Source organism: Centroberyx affinis, unplaced genomic scaffold, assembly GCF_046629955.1.
Source record: "Centroberyx affinis isolate AG114_WGS23_722 - 3 ecotype Tasmania unplaced genomic scaffold, CSIRO-AGI_Caff_v1 ptg003840l_1, whole genome shotgun sequence".
NCBI lineage: Eukaryota > Metazoa > Chordata > Actinopteri > Beryciformes > Berycidae > Centroberyx > Centroberyx affinis.
This window is the reverse complement of record NW_027281690.1, coordinates 48,701-70,073: the sequence shown is the minus strand read 5'-3', so window position 1 is coordinate 70,073 and position 21,373 is coordinate 48,701. Positions and strand designations below refer to the sequence as shown.

At 42.1% G+C, this 21,373-nt stretch overlaps 1 protein-coding gene across 1 annotated transcript in view; it reads left to right on the top strand.

The window, feature by feature from the left end:
* Window positions 1–21,373, top strand: part of LOC139662558 (voltage-dependent N-type calcium channel subunit alpha-1B-like) — a 132,854-nt gene that overhangs the window by 69,650 nt on the left and 41,831 nt on the right. The window contains exons 9-10 of the mRNA XM_071541241.1: window positions 3,676–3,863; window positions 17,839–17,942. Of these exons, the coding sequence (XP_071397342.1) occupies window positions 3,676–3,863; window positions 17,839–17,942 (292 nt within the window). The remainder of the gene's footprint in view (window positions 1–3,675; window positions 3,864–17,838; window positions 17,943–21,373) is intronic.

Here is a 21,373-nt window from a genome sequence, read left to right as displayed (position 1 = left end):
TGATTAAGAGAAGCAGCACCGGTAACAACTTTCTAGCTGAGGGCTGCTGTTTATGTGTGTCTGTCTGTGTGTGTGTGTGTGTGTGTGTGTGTGTGTGTGTGTGTGTGTGTGTGTGTGTGTGTGTGTGTGTGTGATCGTGTGTGTGTGTGAATGAGCAAGAGAATATGAGCGAGTGAGTCATTAGCAGGTGATGCTGGATAAAGTGAAAAGGAGCTTGTGTGTGTGTGTGTATGTTTGCATGTTTGTGTTTTTTGCAAGTGTGTATTCATAACCTTTGGGTTTTTACTATTAGAATATAACGTTAGGATAACAGGACCACCCGCTGTTTTGCTTGAATCACCATGTGAGTCAGAATAAATTAAAAAAAATAAAAGAATAAAATCACTTTATTCACACTCTATTCAGTTACGCAGGTGTTCAGCAGATTAATAAATGCACATATGAGCTGTTGCTTTTCAGACTTGTGCATGGGCTCATTCAAAACCTTGTTCTTCTTCTTTGTCCTTCCCATCAGTACGGTGGAAAATTGGTCCATGGCTTCTTCTCCTTTTCATGTCTTTCTGCTTAGGTTTTGGCTTTAAATACCATGCGCCTTTAATTCAGATTTGTTTAGGATCACTGCACAAAAGGAGTCAACTTGCCCTTGGGACATTAATTAAATAAAAACATAAACTATACTTTACAAAATCTGAAATGATTTAAGCCGTTCCACAGTTTTGCTTGTAACAAATCAGTGAAATAATGTTTTATATCAAAAATAAGCTTCATACTAAGAGATACATTTCTAAATGGCAGCTGCTTTCTACTCATCTCATCTAACATGCTAGTCTCCAATAGCATTGCTCATTGCATTGAAACTGTGTGTAAATACTTGTTATGGCCATGATGTCTGCATAAAACACCAATCAAATATTCATGGAGTGCTGTCTTCTGCTATTCCTATAAATTTTATGTTATGCACTCGAAGCCCTGGTGGAAGCATACAGTTGACAGTTTACAGTTGATGGCACCTATGATGTTGGGAAGCTCACAACACTATGGACTCTGTCCTTGATTCTGCGTTTTTTTGCGGGTCAGTGTATAGCCACCATATATATATATATTATTTTGTATACTGTATATTCTTTTTTGAACTGTACCCAGCAGTGTAAGACAGAGACCTGAGATATTCGCCCAACATCCCTGGACGCCCTGTCCGGCTGACACAGCACCTGTCACTAGGATAGAAAGGACACATTTTACCTGGAGTGACACCGGAGGGATGTTGGCTGTGCAATCTGGCTTAGCAAATTATCGTTAAAAGTTGGCACAGCTCAGTTTTCAAGGACCTATCCATTATGAAATGCTGGATGCACAGGGCATCTGCTAAACTCAGCACATTTAAACAAATCCCTGGCACCCTCTGTGCACCTGGCACTGTCATCTCCTTTGATAATGCAATAAAACTCTGGCACATAGAGCACACAGGACACATCTTGATTACTTAGTTATGGAGAGTTGTCAAATTGCTTTCAGCGCCATTTGAACTGTTCAGAGACAAATCTTCAGCGTCCTGTAGGAGGCTGCATATCCGTGCGCATAACTTCAGGATTGGAATCGGTGTGTGTAAAAACCAATGAGCATCACTTAAGTCAAGGTCTCAAATGAATCACATAAATTGTGAGCATTATGAAGCATTGGTATCATTCCTGAGGCTAAGGTGGCAGAGCGTACAAAAACATTGCAGTGAGACTGTGCAGACAGTTTGAGTAGTACAAGATTTTTTGCAAACAATGCTGGGTAATGCAGATGAAAACTATGATTCCTCAATGATTTCATGTATTAAAGCTACTTCAGGCAGGTGATGTAGATGAAGGGGAGGAGACAGGTTTGGTTTTAATTTTTGTGTACTTTTGGTCAGCCAGCTAGTGCAGTGGTGGAGCAGAGGGGGAGGGGTTAAATGTCATGTGTGAGGACACCCGAGCCCTCTGATTGGTGGATGACCTCTCTAACCACAAGGCCATCCTGCTGTCCCCAAAGTACAATTTACACTATTACTATAACGCATCTATTCCCCAGTCTCTGATCTTCATCTCCTCTCTCTTTCTCACTTATTTTTCCCTATTTCTGTCTTTTTTCTCTTTCTTACTCCCCATCTCTTCCCTCACTCTCAATCTCTCTCCTTCTCTTCTTTCACCCCACATCCTTTTTTCTCCCTCTATCTGTTCACACCCCCCCCTGTTTCCCCTGCAATACCCTTCTCTCTCATTGTCCCTCGCCTCCCTTTTTTCTCCCTCTCCTTCTTTCCCCTCTTTCTTTCTTACTCTCTCTCTTCCTCCACTCACCTCTCTCTCTCTCTCTCTCTGATCATCTTTCTCTTCCCTGACTAATCACTCCTTTTTTTTCTCCCTCCACCCCCATTCTCTTATCTTCACACATTTTCTTTCTTTCTCTCTTTCTCTCCTCCCCACTGTGTTTTTTGTTTTTATCTAATTGCCTCCCCCTCTGTAATTAATTCGGATTAAATTCCATTTTTATTTATCGTACATGTGGCAATGAAGATGCAAAAAGCTAAAAATACCAACAGTGTATCACAGCTGTTGGGTGAACACATTCACTCATTCATTCTTTTTTTGCTTTATGCGTTTTCCATACACGCTTATTTCTATTCATGGTGGAGCCTATCCCAGCATGCACTGGGCAGAAGGCAGGAGAAGGAAGGTTGGTCCAACACATTGTATCTCCAAATTTCACCTTCTCATGAATTATGAAAAACATCTCTATTTTTAAAATGATTACCTTAGTTTTTGAAATATACAATGGGTTTTGAATGGGTTTCATGGGCCCAAGGGTCTTTTCAGATAGAGGTATTTTTTATTTTATTTCTCACTTTGGATGTTATTAAATTCTCTTGTAAAGGAAAAGTTCAGTCAACAATGTGACACTCACTACACCTGTGTGATCGTCGCAGAGAACATTTTTCTCTCTTCCATGACAGGTTATATTTCAAACAGTGCATCTCCCATTTTAACACCCTGCTGCTGACTGAAGTGAACTTTTTTCTACAATGGACACAGAATACAAAGTTATTGGTGTCTTTTGGCTGTTGGCTGGAGAGTGAAACATAATTGCTGCTGTCAGGTGAAAACCTCATCTGTCCAAAATGTCAGCTTCTCACGAATCAACAAAGCAGCTTAACTTTTATATCTAATCATGCAGTTTTGGAATGTATGAACGAATGAGTTTGATGGACCCAAGGGTCATAAACAATTCTCAATCCATAGAATACCATATAATCCTTCAGTAGGGCTGCAACACAGGATTATTTTCATTGTCGATTAATCTGTCGATTATTTTCTCGATTAATCGATTAGTCAGCCCAAGATGACGTCCTCAAATGTCTTGTTTTGTCCACAACCCAAAGATATTCAGTGTCATACTCTACTGTCATAGAGGAGTAAAGAAACCAGAAAATATTCACATTTAAGAAGCTGGAATCAGAGAATTTTGACTTATTTTTCTTAAAAAATTACTCAAACCAATTAATTGATTATCAAAATAGTTGGTGATTAATTTAATAGTTGACAACTAATCAATTAATCGTTGCAGCTCTATCCTTCAGTTCACCTGACAACAGCAAAATGTATATCAAAACTTTATGTCATTTGCTGCCTTTCTCTATCTCTTTCTTTTCAGGTGAGAGAGCGGCCGACTGGCCTTGTGGACAGGAGTCTCCAGCTAGGACCTGTCCCAACGGGACGAATTGCACCGAGTACTGGACCGGACCCAACTTCGGTATCACCAACTTCGACAACATCCTGTTTGCTGTGCTCACTGTGTTCCAGTGCATCACCATGGAGGGATGGGTGGACATCCTCTACAACGTGAGTCTACCTACTGAAAACTCATGAAGACAGTGATTCTGATTTTATTTGCTTCTCTTTAGCTCCGTTTGTTTCTGCCACTCACTCTCTTTGTTCCTCTCTGTCTGTCCCTTTCCGCTTGTTCTTTATCAACATACTGAGGCAGACACATGCAAATACACTCATCTCACACATTTAAAAACAAAACAAAACAATTATTTATGCACAGAAGGGTTTTGTTGAGCACACATGTTCTTTTTCCAGCATCAACATGTTTAACATTCATACAGATGCACACAGTCACACCTGGGAGCTGCCAAGAACAACCACAACATTGTACTGTTGACCACTGAGCAGCTCCACTGGGGCGTTTGGGGGTTAGGTTCCTTGCTGAGAGGTACCTTGAAGGTAGCTGTTGATGGAGCAGAGAGTGTCACTCATTCACTGCTGGTCCATAGATTCAAACAGGTGACCTTCTAGTCCCAAACCTGCCAACCTTTAGGCTATCTCATCCTTCATATCACTCCAGTCTCTGTGTATATCAGCCAGTGTCATGAAACAGAGAGAGAGAGCTGCAGAATAGGTGAGCAGAGGCCCACTGCAGGGTGTCAAAGTGTCAGTTTGGGTTCTGCTTGGATGGTAAGGGAGCAGCAATGGCACTTTGGACACAGTGTACCTGTCCACAGTGGTAGTGTGTGTGTATTTATACATGCGTGCACAGAATACTACACTGTATATGAATCGGTATCAGTGCTTCCAACTGTCAATATGCAGGTCGAAGCACAGTTTTTCTCTCCCTCTGTCTCCAACCCAAACATTTGTGTTATCAAAATGCCAGCACCCAGTCTCCGGCTTGGCAGGGCTGCCAAAAGCAAGGTGGTGGCTCTTACAAACACTTAATCCCAGAACACAAAAACAAAAACAAGAATTCCTGAAGGGAGAGGGAAGTCCAGCCAAGCAGAACAAAAGAATGGGAAAGCATCTGGGCCAACCGCACAATGAGCTGTCTGACCCAGAGCCTCACCCTCAACTACCAAAAGATAAGAGCAGGATGAAACCCAACCAAACATGAGCCATGCAAACAGGACAACCAGAACCTGCTTCCCAAAAGAGAAAATACTACACAAAATATCCATCTTAAGACAAAAAACAAAACAAAAACAAAACAAGAAAGGCTGCTGCCAGTATATCCATCGTGCACCGGTGCAAAAAGGTAGCTGATTAATTAGGGAAACTGACGAGGAAAGGGAGATGAGGGGAGAATGGGGGAGTTTAACAGGTTAAATGCCCTAAAGGCCCAAACGCAGTGGATTTGAAGCACATGATTTGATGCACCTTGTTTGCCACTTCCATGGCTCACAGAAGGCAGGAGATTTGAAGCGTCAACACCAAGGCACTCGGATTTGCATACTGTGGCATAAATTCTGACCTGGTACATAGTCTTGCTGTTCTCGTTATTTTATAAATTGGCTGCTCATCAAGGCGTCTACTTTGTGAATTTTATCAAGATCAAGTCTGACACCAATCACTGGTGTCAAAAAATGATGGAGAGAGAATCCCAATGGCCTGATTGCCTAAATGCCTGTCGAGAAGCTGAGGCTAACATTACAGGCACGTCAGGATTCTTCCTCCATCCGTTTAACACCAGTTTGATAAAACTTTGCAAACTAGCCGACTTGTTGAACTGCCAGTGGGTGGTAATTAACAAAATCCCAAAACTAATATGACTGCAAATTCGAAATTTATCAAAAATTATGCATTATAACACAGACATGCCTATCCAGATAATTATGAAGTAGAGAATATCGCCCGCTGGAAAAATATAATTATTTTCCCTTTTCCCTTTTGCATTGCGGCTCCTGAAGCCATGAAAACAGTCGTGCTCATCCTCTGTGGACGCTCCCAAAACTGAACCAAGTTTGGAGCAACGCATCAAGGCAGTTTGATGCTCCACTAGAAATTGATTTGAAAACACATGCATCTGATTCGTCTGGCCTCTTGCGGACAAGACTGCTTTTGTTTTAACTTGAGAATCAATTGAAATGTCAAAGATTTGGTCTAGTGTCTTCCTTTCATGCAATAGGCTTATTTGATTTCACTGTCAGACCATATCTACTTTCTTAGTAATCTAATTTAGTGAAAAACAGCTTTACTTTGCTCTTGTTCCCCTTTTGCATGCACACAGTTTGACAATCTCTGATGCTATTTATTAGTTATCTAATTAGCTGTCAAAGTTAATATTGTTGAGGTGAGCAGCTCTACAGTCAATGTCAATTATGATCCATTATTATTGATCCATTAAATATTATTTGGCAATTGACTTTTTTTTTATTTCTCAGGCTGTTGTATGTAGATGTGCTCATGTGCAAGATCTTCCGTCTTATCCTTTGCAGTATCTTTGCTGCTTGCTCCAAAATCCATATATATTCTTCCTATCCCCTTGCTTTTCTTCCCTCTTCTGTTCTTCTTCATTCACCCATTGTCCCACTCTCATTTCACTTGTTTCTCTCCATTTCCCCACTCAGTCATGTCTCCTCCTCAACCTCACACCCCTCTCTCTCTCTCTCTCTCTCTGTCATCCTCCCTTCTTTCCATCCTCCCCTCTCTCCTCCACACACACACACACACTTTTTCTCTCTCCTATCCTAATTTATTCATCGCTTCTTCTACCTCTCCCCTTCTTCCTCTCCCTCCCTCTTCCCCCTTTCATTTTTCCCCCTATTAAGCTCCCTTTCAGCACATTTATCTCCCTCCTTCTTTTCCCTAACCACCTCCCCCCCTCCCCCCCTTTCTTCCTCTTTCCATCTCCCAGGTGAGAGAGCAGCCAACTGGCACCGTAATGTGAGCCACCAGCTGAACCACCTTTCCTTCCCCTCCCTCCTCCCTCTTCCTCCTCCTCGTCTCCCTTGCCTAAAACATCTCCTGTAGCTTTTTCTGGCTCATTATCCTAAACATTACAGACCCATGCTGCTGTGACCTGAGAATTTCTTTCTCTCTCTCTCAGTGTTACTGTCAGTATTTCACTTTTCACATTTCTTCCTTTTTCTCTCCTCCCGCTCAAAGTCATCTCTTTCTCCCTACCAGTTATTTTTATTCCTGCCTTTGTATGCCCTTTCATCACCGTATCTTTGCATGTTTCCTCCTACCTATCATCCGCCCAGGTGTTTCTCTTTATCTCTCTCGACGGTCTTTCTCTCTCTCTTTCTTACATTGTCTCTTTCCCTTCCTCTTTTTTAACTTTCGGTGTATCTACAGTGGCGAGGCTGACTTCACATGCATTGATTGAGGAGTGTTTTTGCGCCCAAGTAGGACAGATTTCACAAGACCTTCTTAGAAGACATGCACACATTTTGTTCAGGTGGAAGAGGCCTAGTTTGGGGCCATTTCATTGGCTTGATTGCTACTCTTGAGGTTCTGCTACATGCGTGCCATTGTTCTCAGCAACACTGAGAATTTCTGAGTGTTTTTTTCTCAGTGTCTTCGAACGGCTTCACAAGGGCTTCAGCACCTTGCTGACACCTTCCTCACACTCGTCTCTCGGTCTGCTGAAGCCTCCTTGACTCACTTCCCCTCATCCAGTGGAACATCACCCTATAGGCATGTGTGTGTGTGTATGTGTATATCGGTGTATTTGTATGAATGCAGTCAAGTGTGTATGCCTGTCATGTATGCATTAATATACATGCAGTACACGGACCTTGGTTTACTAATGTAGATGTGCTCTTGGTGAAGAGGCTGGAGGGGAAGGGTGCTGCCGTTGCATCATGGATCCAGAATAGCATCCAGGCGACGGCTCCATTCTGTGGATTATATACTTTCCCGTAACCCAGTGTTAACCTTGCAGATTGATGACTGTGTTACCTCTGCCCCGAGGGGGAATGCTGGGATATTCTTCCCTAATGGTGCATCAGAGAATGGAGAGCGCTTCTCCCCATCCTCCCCCTCATTCCCATCCTGCCCCTTTCTTCTTCCCTCCTCCCCTTGCTTCCTTCCTACCATCCATCCCTCCCCCTCCCTTGGGGGGAGACCATGTCCCGGGATCCTGTGCTCGCCCAGCAGCGGCTGATGTAGTGGAACGAAGCACCGCTGTCTGCCATGTTATTCTGTGTCTGGAGGGAAGGAGAAGGGAGTGGCGACAATAAGGAAGTGAACAGGCCCAAATCAAGCCCGGGTACATTTTGTATCTCTGCTACATTACAAAATCCATCTCCTGTGAAGTCATTATGCCTGATCAGAGAGCCTGGGAGGGAGAGCATGTCACCAAACTGAGATGACACTCTTTCTTGATGTTTTAATCATGAACAGAGAGTAGCGGAGGAAAAAGGAGAGTGCAAATGAAGAATGATTCCAGCTTATGCAAATTCTGATAATGTTGTCATCCATTGCAGAGTGGTGCTTTTGACTTTAGGGAATACCCCCCCACCCCCATCAGTGTCTTCAGTGTCTTCTTTAGTCTATAAGCCACACAGTGGATGTCACTGATATGTACTATCAACCCAAGAACACTGGAGGCCAGATCATGTTGGGGAATACATATTCAGAAGTTGAAACTATCCATGGAGGCAAAAAGGAGCATTATCCTTCTGAATCATTCTGTCATTTGCTGTCTTTTCCTTCACAATTTCCGCCACTAACAGCCCCCCACCCCCATCAAAAAAAAAACCTTTATATAAAACTTTATTGCTGCTTCATAATTATAACAGATTGGTAAACTAATTTAGTTGGTGAAAATTGGATATTCCTTTAATTTTTATGATATTGTTTAAGTATTCACTGTCAGACAGTATGGTTTCTTTCTAGTTAATTGCTTCTGAGTGGGCCTAAACACAGCAAGCATCATGTGTCTCATTCCTTTCTCCTGGTGGCTTGGGGGACTGGAGCGCACCACATGCACTCCCAACACCGCAAGTTCAAATCCCACTCATGACCTTTGTTGCATTTCACCACCATCCCCCTTTTCTTCTTTGCTGTCTCTCATTCTCTCTCTCCACTGTATACTGCGGGAAATGCCATAACAATAAACTATAAAAGAAAGAAAAACCTCGCATTGATTCACACTGTGAGTGCTGCACCGCCTTTTGCTCTGAGCAAGTCAGCAGGGATGTGACACTGTTGTAGCAGCAGCAGGATGTGTGGGTGGTTTCTCAGCGTTTATAATGTGGCAATCTTCATTTCATGCCCCATGATTTTTATTACATTTTCCTCTGTCTCTCCTGGCGACCTAACGGCTGCCAACAAATTAGAAGCGGCCCTAATTACCTCTGCTGTGTCATGTTCAGGCTTTACACTGCAAAAAATGATCAGTTTAACAAGTCACTTAATCTTGGGCTCTTAAAAACAAGTGAAACAATCTGACAATTTCATTCGCTTGAAGAATTTGACGGTATCTTAAAATAAGGCAGATCACTCCTCTCATTTCAAGAGGTCACTTGAAAGAAAAACAAAAAAGAAACTTGAAAGAAGTGGAGTTTCATTGGAGGTACATTGAATGATAAAATTTTCAGTGATTTAAGAAAAAATAAGATAATACAAGGCTAAGTGATTTGTTAAGATGGACATTTTTTGCAGCGTATGTGCCTGCTAATACTCCATAGCAGTGTTGTCATACCTCAAGACTAGATAATCTAGAATCATCAGGTGTTGATCTGCTGGCCTGTTGCATCAGTTGAAGCACAAATTGTTTGTCTGTTTCCTGTTTAAAATTGTGTTAACTGTACAAAATTGAATGGCCGTCAATCTAAAAATGCTTTTCTTTCTCAATTCCTGAGAAATTGACATTGTGCCAACATTGTGACCACTGTAGCACAAAAGGCACTTTGGCTAACAGCAGGAACACTAACACTGGAGACGCACTGTTCAAAACAACACCTATCATGAAACAGAGAACAATGCTCTCAGCAATATAACACGCAGGCTTAGTGAGTGAAACACAGAATAAACCTACTGAATTTATCCTTTAGGAAAGAATATTCTCCTTTGCTATTTCAGATACTTTTTTTATTGTCGTTGTACTGAATAAGAGCATCAGCTAAACACCTAAAACATAAACGCAAAAAGTAAATGTGTAATAACTTTTCAAACTACTATTCCCTTTGCATTTAGACACTGTGGCCCAAATGCCCTTTGCCAGGTGTCTTGTTCTATATATAAACTGGTTAATAGTAGACTGTGTGAACTACAGGCCACCATGAACTAAGATTGATCTATGTTGAGAATCTTGCATGGTGACATAACTGTATTAAGATCTGTGTGTGTGTGTGTGTGTTGGTGTGTGATATCCCAGTGGCCATGGTCACCTTTTCCTCTCACTTCATTAGAGCTGTCTGAGTCACTGAGGCAGGGCGCACCTTGACCCTGTCAGCGTGGCATCTTGCGCTGTCGGGGCAATCACAGCGCTCGTCGAATCCTCGTAAAAATAGAGCAGCAGAGAGGGACGAGGAGGCAAAGTGGGGTAAAGTTCGGCTGCCCGGCCGTGTCTATTTGTGGGTTACCAGTGAATCATCCCCCTTTGTGTGTACAGCTAATTGGAGCGACAGTAGCAAAGTAAGGATATTGAGGTGGTTGAGTTCAGTGTGCACGTGTGTGTGTGTGTGGTTGTGTGTATGCAAGAACAATTCAGAAACCCGGGACAATATGAAGTGTCTTGTTCCAAAATGTGATGTCCAATATTTTAAATGAGTACACATAAAAGAATTTACAGCACAAAATTCAAACAAATGATAAATGATAAATGAATAAGTATTTTAGGCAAGGTATGTTGTTGACTGACAAAATGATAACAGACCGGTTACAGACTGAATCATCTAAGGAACATAAGGTAATGATTTTTTTCCCCAAATGGATATCTTCATATCGGATACACAGGGAAGGAATGGAGAAAGATGCCTGTACCTGATATAAAGCGATGTCAGGTGGCCTGTTGGTGCTTTACAGGACTTCTCTATTACAATTTTTGTCATATTCCCTCCAAAATTCACAAATGTGTGTTAATGTGCATTAAGTGGGAAATTTTGATCAATTTTGATAATTCTAAATACACTGGACTCATTCTGTTTTGGCTGTGAGAGTCAGGTGTAGCTGCTCACTTGGTATTAGTTGGACGCGAGTGGAATTTAGCGTCCATATTCGATTTAAGCGGTCAGCCTTCTGACCTCAAACTGCCTGATTAAATACCTCAAAATTTAGCCTGAAGCAAATTAATTTGATGTCCAAAGAGAAAAAAAAAATAGATTCTGTAAAGGAAAGAAAAAGAGGAAAGAGAGAGAGAGTGAGAGAGAGATGAGGCACAAGAGAGATAGAGAAGAGAAGGGAGAGCATCAAATTCAGTTTAATTTGAAAACCACATGAGATTTAAATGGCACCTTCTTTTTAGCAACTCTCTGAAGACCTCTGCTCTTTGTGTTACCAAAGCTGTTTAGCACAGTTACCATCGCTTGTTGTCTATGCTTCAGGACTCTTAGGGAGCTGCAGCATTGATTCAGAGTGGCTGTCTTCATCTCAGCAGGCAACTGGCCTCTGTGTGTGTGTGTGTGTGTGCGTGTGTGCGTGTGTGTGTGTGTGCGTGTGTGCGTGTGTGTATGTATGGGGGCGACGGCAGCACTGTAAGCTCAGCGTGGGAGTACACTGTCACACTGCAATTGCATGATGCATGTCACCAAATTATCTGTCTGTTTTTACTTTTTCCTTGCTAATCATTCAGAGCAGTCAGCAAGCGGCGACTAGTGGGAATAACAGAGGTGAAAAAAACAACACGAAAATCTCCCAAACTCAATATATCCATTCAGGAACAAAATCATTACCTGAAGTTTCATCTTTCAGTATCACTGAAGTGTAGAGGAGGCAGTCTGTTAAGGTGTCATAATTTTGTCAAACATGGACTTAAGGTGGCTAAAGTACCATAATTATCTGTTGTGTTGTGCTAGCAATCATTTTCTAAGATTAGGTGTCACTCTTCTCAAATGGTGCATATTTCACCCGAGAACAACACTCTTTACCTGTAGATTACACAAAGCTACAGCCACCTCAGGCTGCCTGCAACCATTCCCCATGTTTCAGATATAAGAGGTCTGTGCTCATTATACTCATAGCCACATTTTACTCTGCTAAATTGTTTAGTGTCATCACATTATGCTTAAACAACATATGGTTCATTAGAAATACCTCGCTAAAGGCAAAATAGTGCATCAGCAGCTTTCTAATGAACTGCATTAGTATAGGGCCAGTGGCCTTGATTGCCATATGCCCCGTGTCTGCTCTCCTGCACAGCGCTTTAATCTCACTGCATGGTTCCATACCCAGGGCACCTAAAGGTGGGGTGAGCTAATCACAGCATATGCACATAAATTGCACACACCATAATTGCCAACCTTGAGAGTCCAGAAATAGGGGCATTTTCAAAAACAAAGCGGGGGGTGTGGGGCTCTTCAACCAGAAAATGAGAATCAGAGACCTTATTTTGTGCATTCTAGTGACTTTTGATGTATAAAACAATGAAAATATAGTACAAAAACTGCTTCTGCATCTTTTAATTTCTTGTAAAATCATGACATCCTTCCACGATGACTGAAACGTGCAGGTGTATTTCTTTGTCTTCCAACTGTCCATTTATTGTTTGCGGTATTTACAGGTTTGGCTCCAGCCACCTATGAACTAATAATGTAACGACAGACACTGGGCTAAATTTTTGGTGTAATGTATTTTGTTGACCGCTCGGAAACAGCAGCAATACTATTTTTAACAAATATAGTAAATGAGAAGATTTGGAAATTTGATCAAAATATGTGAGAGAATCTGGAGAAATGTCACCACGGGTGAACCCCTGGGAGAGGGACATGAAAATCATCTCCTGGGAAAATCGGGAGGGTGCACACACACACACACACACACACACACACACACATATCTAAGCCTAAGTGTATGATTTACATGTACTGTAGATGGCACCACAGATGTGTTTGCCTGGCGGCGCCAGCATCCATGTTTGTTTCATATAGAATATTGGATCACATCCTCCTTCCGGATATGACATATGGTAAATCTGAGTGATGGATGCCCCTTCATGCTGCCTAGGGCCTTCTTTTCTTTTCTTTTCTTTTCTTTTCTTTTCTTTTCTTTTCTTTTCTTTTCTTTCTTTTCTTCTTTCTTTCCTTCCTCTGCTCTCTCTTCCTCACCTCTCATCTCTTCCTCTCCTCTCCTCTTTCTCTCCTCTCCTCTCCTCTCTTCCTCTCCTCTCCTCTCCCCCTCTCTTATCATTATGCCACAGCAGCACTTTCACCCCTGAAGAAATGCAACCCTATGGATTTTCTAAACACCTTGTGTTCATGAAGAAGGCCGATGTGGTGGAGTCTGATTTCAGTGAAACCAGTTGAGAGGAGAATCAAAGTTCATATATCTTACTGTATGTTTTCCTTCTGTAGGTAGACTGGATGTCTCTCTCTCGCTCTCCTTCTCATCTCCTCTCCTTTGTGGAATGAATTATCTGCTCTCTCAATTTGGTCTGATTATTCCAGGTCCGTGGCATTTCATGAATGACGATGGCCATTAATTTTTTCAGTCTTTTGTAGAAAGGGTTCATCTGGACAAAACGATTCTTCCTCCTGTTATACTTTTAGATTTACTGAATCATGTCTCAATCAAATCCACTGTCTTACCTCATCCACAGAAAGCTCCACTCCTTTAGCCCTTTATGTGGATCAGAGAACAAATGGCTTAACTGACTCAGACGGTGTGCCTGCGGGTACCAATGAATGAAAAGTGACTTCATTTGTGACAAATTTTTCTATATGTATGTGTGTGCGTGTGTGTGTGTGTGTGTGTGTGTGTGTGTAGTACATGTGTTTGATTGCATTTAGCTTGTTTAACAATTCAAAGCTGAGAAGACCAGCAATTCTTTGGCTCTCGCAGCAGAGGTCTGGCTATGTTTCAGACTTTGAAAAAAAACAAAAAAAACATTTGCACAAGCTCAACTAAACTGAGCTCCTCTGCCTGTGCTGCCAGCTGAAAAATTAGGCCATGTCAACAGGAGAGAAAAGTCTTCCCTCTTCACCAGCTGACATTGGGATTGTAAGCTGACACAACAGTGTGCATTTCTACTTTACTCTCTCTCCCACACTGTGCATCTAGGCTCCCCAGAGCCTGTGAGAGGGAAAGAAAGGGTTTGGCGGGCCAGGGGGTCAGGGGCGGAGGGGGGTAGGGAGCAGACAGAAATAGAGGAACAGGAGGAGAGAGAGGAGAAAGAGTAGGAGATCTATCGCTCAGGAGAAAGCTGAGGAGAGAGAGAGAGAGCAGAGAGCAGGAGTGATAGACAGAGATGAGATATTATTAATATAAAATAGTTAATGTAACATTCATACCAAGTGAATTTAACTAAATGGCAGAGAGAGAGCGAGAGTCAGAGAGAGCGACAGATACAAAGAGAGTGAGACTGTGAAGCCAGGGAGATAATGAGAAAGTGAGAGAGATGTTGGAGATGGAAAGGGACAAAGGGAGAGAAAGAGTGACGGACAATGAAGCAAACCAACACTGAGAGGCTGATGCCAGCCATTTATCCTGTTGTGTGGGCTGCTTCTCTGACAGCTGAGGCAGTGTGTTTATGTGTGTGTGTGTGTGTATGCGTGCGTACATAGCGCAAACACACTTGTGTGCATAATATAGATCTCCGGCCTGCTGATTCAGCCGCCCTGAACCTCCCATCACAATTACAGCCAGCATGTGGCAGCGCTCCGACACTGGCGTCTGCAAAATGTCACTGTGCTTCACATGGCCCATCAGTCCCCAGGTCTGTCCCCTGCTAATAGGCTGCTGTCTGGGATTGTACTTGGATATGTAGGTTGCAGACTCCCAGGACCCCCCTGGGAGAATAAGCATTGAATATTGGTCCTGTGTCGCTCAGTGGGTAGAGAGTACCACATCCAGCTTTGGGTGTCGATTCCCACAGGGGGCACCGATACAAAAAAAAAAAAAAATGCACTCAATACTGCAAAGTGCTTTGAATAAAAGCATACAATAAATGGCATAAGTTATGGCTAGTGAGGTTCTCTCCTACTGTGGCCCTCAAAAGAGTGGCAACAACAGTTTAGTCCCGTTCCAATGACCAACCTGCCACTAAGAAAGTGCAGTCTGTTACTGTTGAAACAACAATGCTCTTTGGCTTTGAAATGCCCGGCCTAAGGAGCTTGGGCTGGCAGTATCAGTATAATCATGGGGGTTATTCAGCATTTGACCACCATGAAAACTATAATATACAGTACGATGTAGCTGGGATGAGTTTGTAGCATTCAGATTTTTACTTCCCATTCATTTGAATGAGGCCACACAAATAGCCTGAAATCTATCTATCTATCTATCTATCTATCTATCTATCTATCTATCTATCTATCTATCTATCTATCTATCTATCTATCTATCTATCTATCTATCTATCTATCTATCTATCTATCTATCTATCTATCTATCTATCTATCTATCTATCTATCTATCTATCTATCTATCTATCTATCTATCTAGCTATCCTCCCTCCACAGTGGGGTCAGAGTTCAAGTTCAGCCACAGGGATTCAAGGTCTTGCTCAAGGACACTGCAGCAGGGCAGAGACTCGGGGTCATGACTGTGAGACAGAATTTAGAGCTGATGTGTTTGTCTGTCTGCTCAGTGAAGAAGAAGAAGAAGAAGAGGCTGGCAGACAGGTAGAGGAATGGTCAGACATATTTGAGAGGCACACAGGGAGGCAGGTATCGGGGACAGCAGCTCTCAACCCACTGTGTCCGTGTGCGTGCTAGTGTGTGTGTGTGTGTCTCTGTATGTGGATATATGTGTGTGTGTCCATGGCCATAGCCACATATGAGCACACAGAGGTCCAGATCTTGGTAATTTTACCCCGTAAAATTGAAATTTTCAACAGCCGCAAGCATAGATGTTGGTAGTAGGGGTGCAGGTTGTGTGGAGGCACCAGCAGCTCCCGTTTATTGCCTCTGGTCTTCTGGTTTAGTCCATATGTGTCTGTGTTGACTCCATTTTAGGCGCCGCACTCACATGGGCGATGAGTTCCTTTGTGTGCAGGATGTGTAAAGTTACAAACCTTTCTTAAGAGGAAATATTGACTTTTTCATTTTTCTTTTCACAAAACTGGGTTGACTGTGAAAAGGAGGAAGATGAGACTTCTTCCACATGGTAACAGCAGTCTGAAGTGGCTGAACAGTAAAAAAGAGGCAACGCCAGTGAAGCTGCCTTTCTTAAGCGAGCCTCACTCCTCAGCAGCAAAAAGGAATTCATAAATATTCAACAAATGGTCAGCGCAAACTTCATGACTCGGCCGGCTGCTCGTTAAAGTAGCTTTTGCCCGGGTTGGCTTATACTAACAAAGATGTTCACTTGCAAAGTTACAAACGTTTTAATTTCATGTTGAAAAAATGATGCATTTTTGAAAGTTTACATTTCATACTATTGAAAGCTGCTGCATGAGCCTTTGGATATCATTAATAACCGCTGTGGTATTTTGTCAATCTGTTGCATTTAACGGCTGAAATTGATTTCCACTGCAATGCCCTGATCAGGATGTAAAACTGTAGGTATCCTGTTACATTTTATAGGCTTTTCCAGTTCTTTGTTTGGACTTCTTAGCCTAATGTATTAGCCACCTGTTTGTGTTCATCAATACAAAATAAATAACATACAGTGATTTCATACATTTCTACATGTTTTAATATCCCAGACATTTCAGTCTCCTGGATGATCTCCATTTCTGATGCTAATATAATTGACATTTGAAATCACTCTGCGGCTGTGTCAATGTCTGCAATATTTCTGTGTGGAGAAATATTGCAGACATTGAGAACCTTGGAGAGAATCCGGACTGTCGAGGGACACACACACGCACACACACACACACACACACACACACACACACATGCACACACACACACACACACACACACACATACTAGATAAATGAAAAAGGAAACATGTAATTTTATCCAAGCCAATCTCATAAAAATAACATGAAGTCACCAAACCCTCTCATATTACAGTGAGTGCACTTTCTCACTGTAATATAATAACTGGGGTATTGTGATCTCTGGAATTGAAGGAGAATGTCATTTTTTCTATAGTTCAGATGGACCTAAATCATGAAAATCTGTTGTAAAAATGCTTGAAATTGGTCACACTTTATTTTTGACAGTCCAATGCTGATACTCAACTTACTATCAAGTGACTATAATGCGTTACTAAAAAGCCTCCTGAGTTTCAGCTGATTGAAATAGAGTCAAATTAGGGTTAGGATTAAAAATGGGGTTATTGTTAGGCTAAAGTCAGTGTTGGGGTTTCATAATCTGTAGAGATGCAGCAGGGTTAAGGTTAGGGCTACTTTTATCATCTGCTTGTTAGTTGATAATAAACATTGGACTATCTAAATATAGTGTTACCCTGATTTTTTTCTGAGTGAGGACCAGTCTTTTAATTTTAATGTACTTTAAGCTCATCAGACTCTCTCCCAGCAGCCCTGGGCCGCCTGATAATGCCTAGCAGAAGATTGAATTGTCACACCTCTTTGGCTCTGCACAATTTATTCCAATTGGCTGTTTAGGAGCTGTAATTCTTGTTGAATTACACAGTTGTTTTCCAGTGATAGGAGACTGAGGTTTGTGTGTTTTTACATTTGTTAGTGGAACAGGCTCAGTGGCTTTGTGTAGGAGGAAGCTCATGGAGAACAGCAGAGATTTTATTTTTTTAATCGGGCAAGTTCATTTACCTGGCAAGCTGACTTAGAACACATTTTTATTAAACCAGGCAAGTTGGCTAAGTCTTATTTAACGACACACATTTTAGTTTAACCAGGCAAGTTGACTAAGAAAACATTCTTATTCACAGCCATGGCCAGGGAGAGTAGTTGTAGGGAAAAAAGGAAAAAAAAAGAAAAGAAACTGTCTTAATGGTTCCTTCCTGGTGTGTGTGTGTGTGTGCGTGCGTGTGCGTGTGTGTGTTTTTATGTGTCTCACAGACCAATGATGTGGCGGGAAACACCTGGAACTGGCTCTACTTCATCCCTCTCATCATCATCGGATCCTTCTTTATGCTCAACCTGGTGCTGGGTGTCCTATCAGGGTAAGTCATACCTACACACAAATAGACAAACTCCATGTCAGTCAGTCAGTCAGTCAGTCACTCAATTATCCACCTCCTCAATCAATCACTTACACAAACCCTGATCCCTCCACCTGCGCTCTGACCCTCTGAAATTCATACATGTATATGTGTCAGTGCATACTGTATATCCAAATGCTCTGTACCCCCACTGTGATATCTAAAGCTCGGTGCAAGGGCAAGACAGGTGATCAATATTGTTTTACCATTTGACAAAAGTACATTGCCAGTATGCTAGTAGTAGTGCTAGTAAGGCACCCAAACCTATTTGGTACTAGCCCACTTTCATTGGGTCCTTACAGACATCATTACTCAGTATTCCAATGAAAAACCAACGGGTGCTGATGGAGCACCACACCCATCAGTATAGCAAGGTACTTAGTACTTGCAATGTAAAAATATAGCATCTGTGTTCTGCACTGCACAGTTTTTCCAAAGATGAGCTGGATAACAGAGACTGACAGCCAGACTCAAAAATGAAAAAAAAAATGGCACAACAAAGACAAAGGGACATAAATAACAAACAAGGAAATCTAATGCAGAAAATCAAATCAAAGGGAAAGTAGGAGTGAGGTAGTGAGTTTCGCAGTCTATAATACTGCAAATAATTTGGAACAGGGCTGCAGAATGTGTACCTGCAGTTACTTTATGGTTGTTGTCCAGCTTTTGGATCCAGTCTCTTCCAAACTGTCAACAGCCAGTTAAAGAATGCAGCTGTGTGCCATGTGGAAACTTTCAATTTTGCTCCATCAGCATAGCGCTGTTGTTAATCAAAAACAATATTATCTGCAAAAAAGCAATTTATTAAGGAATGAAGAAAATAATTATTTCCTCATTGACACCCATTAACTTTTGAAATTCCACAATGTTTTCGATGCGTCATGAAACTCACTCAACACATAAATGACCATGAAAACTTTTAGTTCAAGTAACAAAGAGATATAACGCTAAATTGTTATGATGTGTTTTTAACCCCGTGACAGCAGGGGCTCTATGGATGGCATTGTCGGTCGGTCGCTCTGTTCACCACTTTTTGTCACGTGGGTGAAAGTGTGCCACAGGGAGTTAGATTGCAGACTCAGACGCTTCCACAAAATTCAATGTCGCAGGACTGTTAGACTCTTAGTCGTGTTTCCTAGATACACAAGGCTCATTGATGCATTTGCCAGGCACAGTTGACTAGCAACATCGCTAATCTTCTTTGATGATGTTTGCGTCACAAAAGTAACAGTTCATACCTCTTCAAAGTATGCTGACACCAGAGACAGCTAAAGGATAATTTGCTTTTGGGGTTTGACTGTTAGAGGTTGCAATGGCCCTGTGGGTGTTTATTTGAGAGCAGCGCTTCCTGCAGCTGAGGGGTACATAAAGCATTAGAGTGAAATTAGTAACTAAATTTTGAACACAATTAATCCTCATGATGGCACAAACTAGGAAAATAAGGCCCAGGTTGAAAATAATTGGAATTATCCTTTAAATAGGTCATAGATAACATAATGAGAAGCTAACAAAAATACAAATAGATTATTAGATTTGGTTCACTGATAATAGAAAAACATGTGATTTGGATGAGAATATATGAGTGGGTATGAGTTTCCCCTGCTTTCCCCACTAATATGCTATCTTGCCTCTGTGTATACTGAACCCCTTCATAGACATACGCAGGGTGTATGTGTTTGTGTGTGAGCCCCCTCGCTCTAAAAGCTTGGCCTGAGGGAGAGAGCTTCCTCCTTCAGTATATGTGCATTTACAGGGGAGCTACCATATTGAAGTGACCCAGAAATATCTTGGTATATTTGGAAAGAGCTGAAGCCGCCTTTATCTTGTTGAAAAGCCAGACTGAACCCACTGAACGCGACACTTCAGTATCAATCAACATTCACTCAAATGACCTGTCTCTCAGCTTCCTAAATTAACTTGCTTTTAGGTATCAGTTATGTGTATTGTCACTTACTCACAGCATTGCCCATACAAATACATATATACCAGGATCATTATCATTATCAGTGTCATTATCACTTAAATCACCAAGGAAAATATATGAACAGAGATTTGTTTTGGTGGCAAAGATGGAGAAACTTGCTCCAGCTCCTCATAGGGGCTTCCAAGGTACTCCCACACCAGCTGAGAGATGTAGTCCCTTCAGCTTGTCCTGGGTCTGCCCCGGGTTCTCCTCCCAGTCTCCTCCCAGTCTGCCATGGCCTTTATATGTCCAAAGGGAGATGCCCGGTTGGGGGCATCCTTACCCGGTGCCCAAGACACCTCAAATGCCTCCTCTCAATGAAGAGAAGCAGCAGCTTGAGTCTGAGGTCCTCCCGATTTACGGAGCTCCTCACCGAGGAGAGTGTGAGGCCAGCTATCCTGCTGAGAAACCTAATTTCAGCCCCTTCAGATCCACAATCTCGCTCTTTCTGGCACTACCCAAAGCTTGTGAACATAGGTGAGGGTTGGAAAGAAGATTGAGCAGTAAATCGAGAGCTTTTCTTTGTGGCTCAACTCTCTTTTTACCACCACGGTCCAATACAATGCCCGCATTACTTTAGCCAAAGCACCTAACTGACGGTCAGTCTCATGATCCCTTTTACCCTCATGAATAAAACCCTGAGATACCTGAACACCTCCAGTTGGGGTTGCTGCTCACTCCCCACCAGAATCAGGGAGGCCTCCTTTGTCCAAGAGAAAACTAGGATCTCAGGTTTGGAGGTGCTGATCCTCATCCTGACCGCATCACACTCCAGTGAGGTCTAGGACAACATCATCTGCAAACAGACCACAGCTGCACCTTAACATCTTGACCATGAACATCATGAACAGGAGCATACAAGGTGCATCCTTGTAGGAATCCAATGCCAACCTTAAACAAGCTTGATTTAATGCTAAAAAGAACAAATACAGCTCTCAGTCTGAATGTATAAGGGCCGACATGGCTTGCAGCAGCAGCCCTGGCACTCCATAATCCCACAGCACTTTCCATAGGATCTAGTAGAGAACACAGTCATAGACCTTTTCCAAATCCATGAAACACATGTAAACAAGATTAGCAAACTCTCAATTATCCATGAGAGGGTAGAAAGCTGGTGGACCCGTATTATTTATATGGTTATTATATGGTTACAATATGATTACAGCTTTAGAGGGAAGTATTGTGAATGATAGACACACACACAAACACACATAGAAAGACACACACATAAGAGGTGTTGGTGTGTCTAGGAATCCTAATCTCATTTACTGCCAGTTCTCTCACTATTCACAGTCCATGTGACCAAGCAGCACACCGATGACAATGGCTTTATGCCCGTCCTGTCCTGTCCTGTCCTCTCCTCTCCCCAATAATACACACACACATGCACACCCACATACACTACCAGTCAAAATTTTAGTCAAAAGTT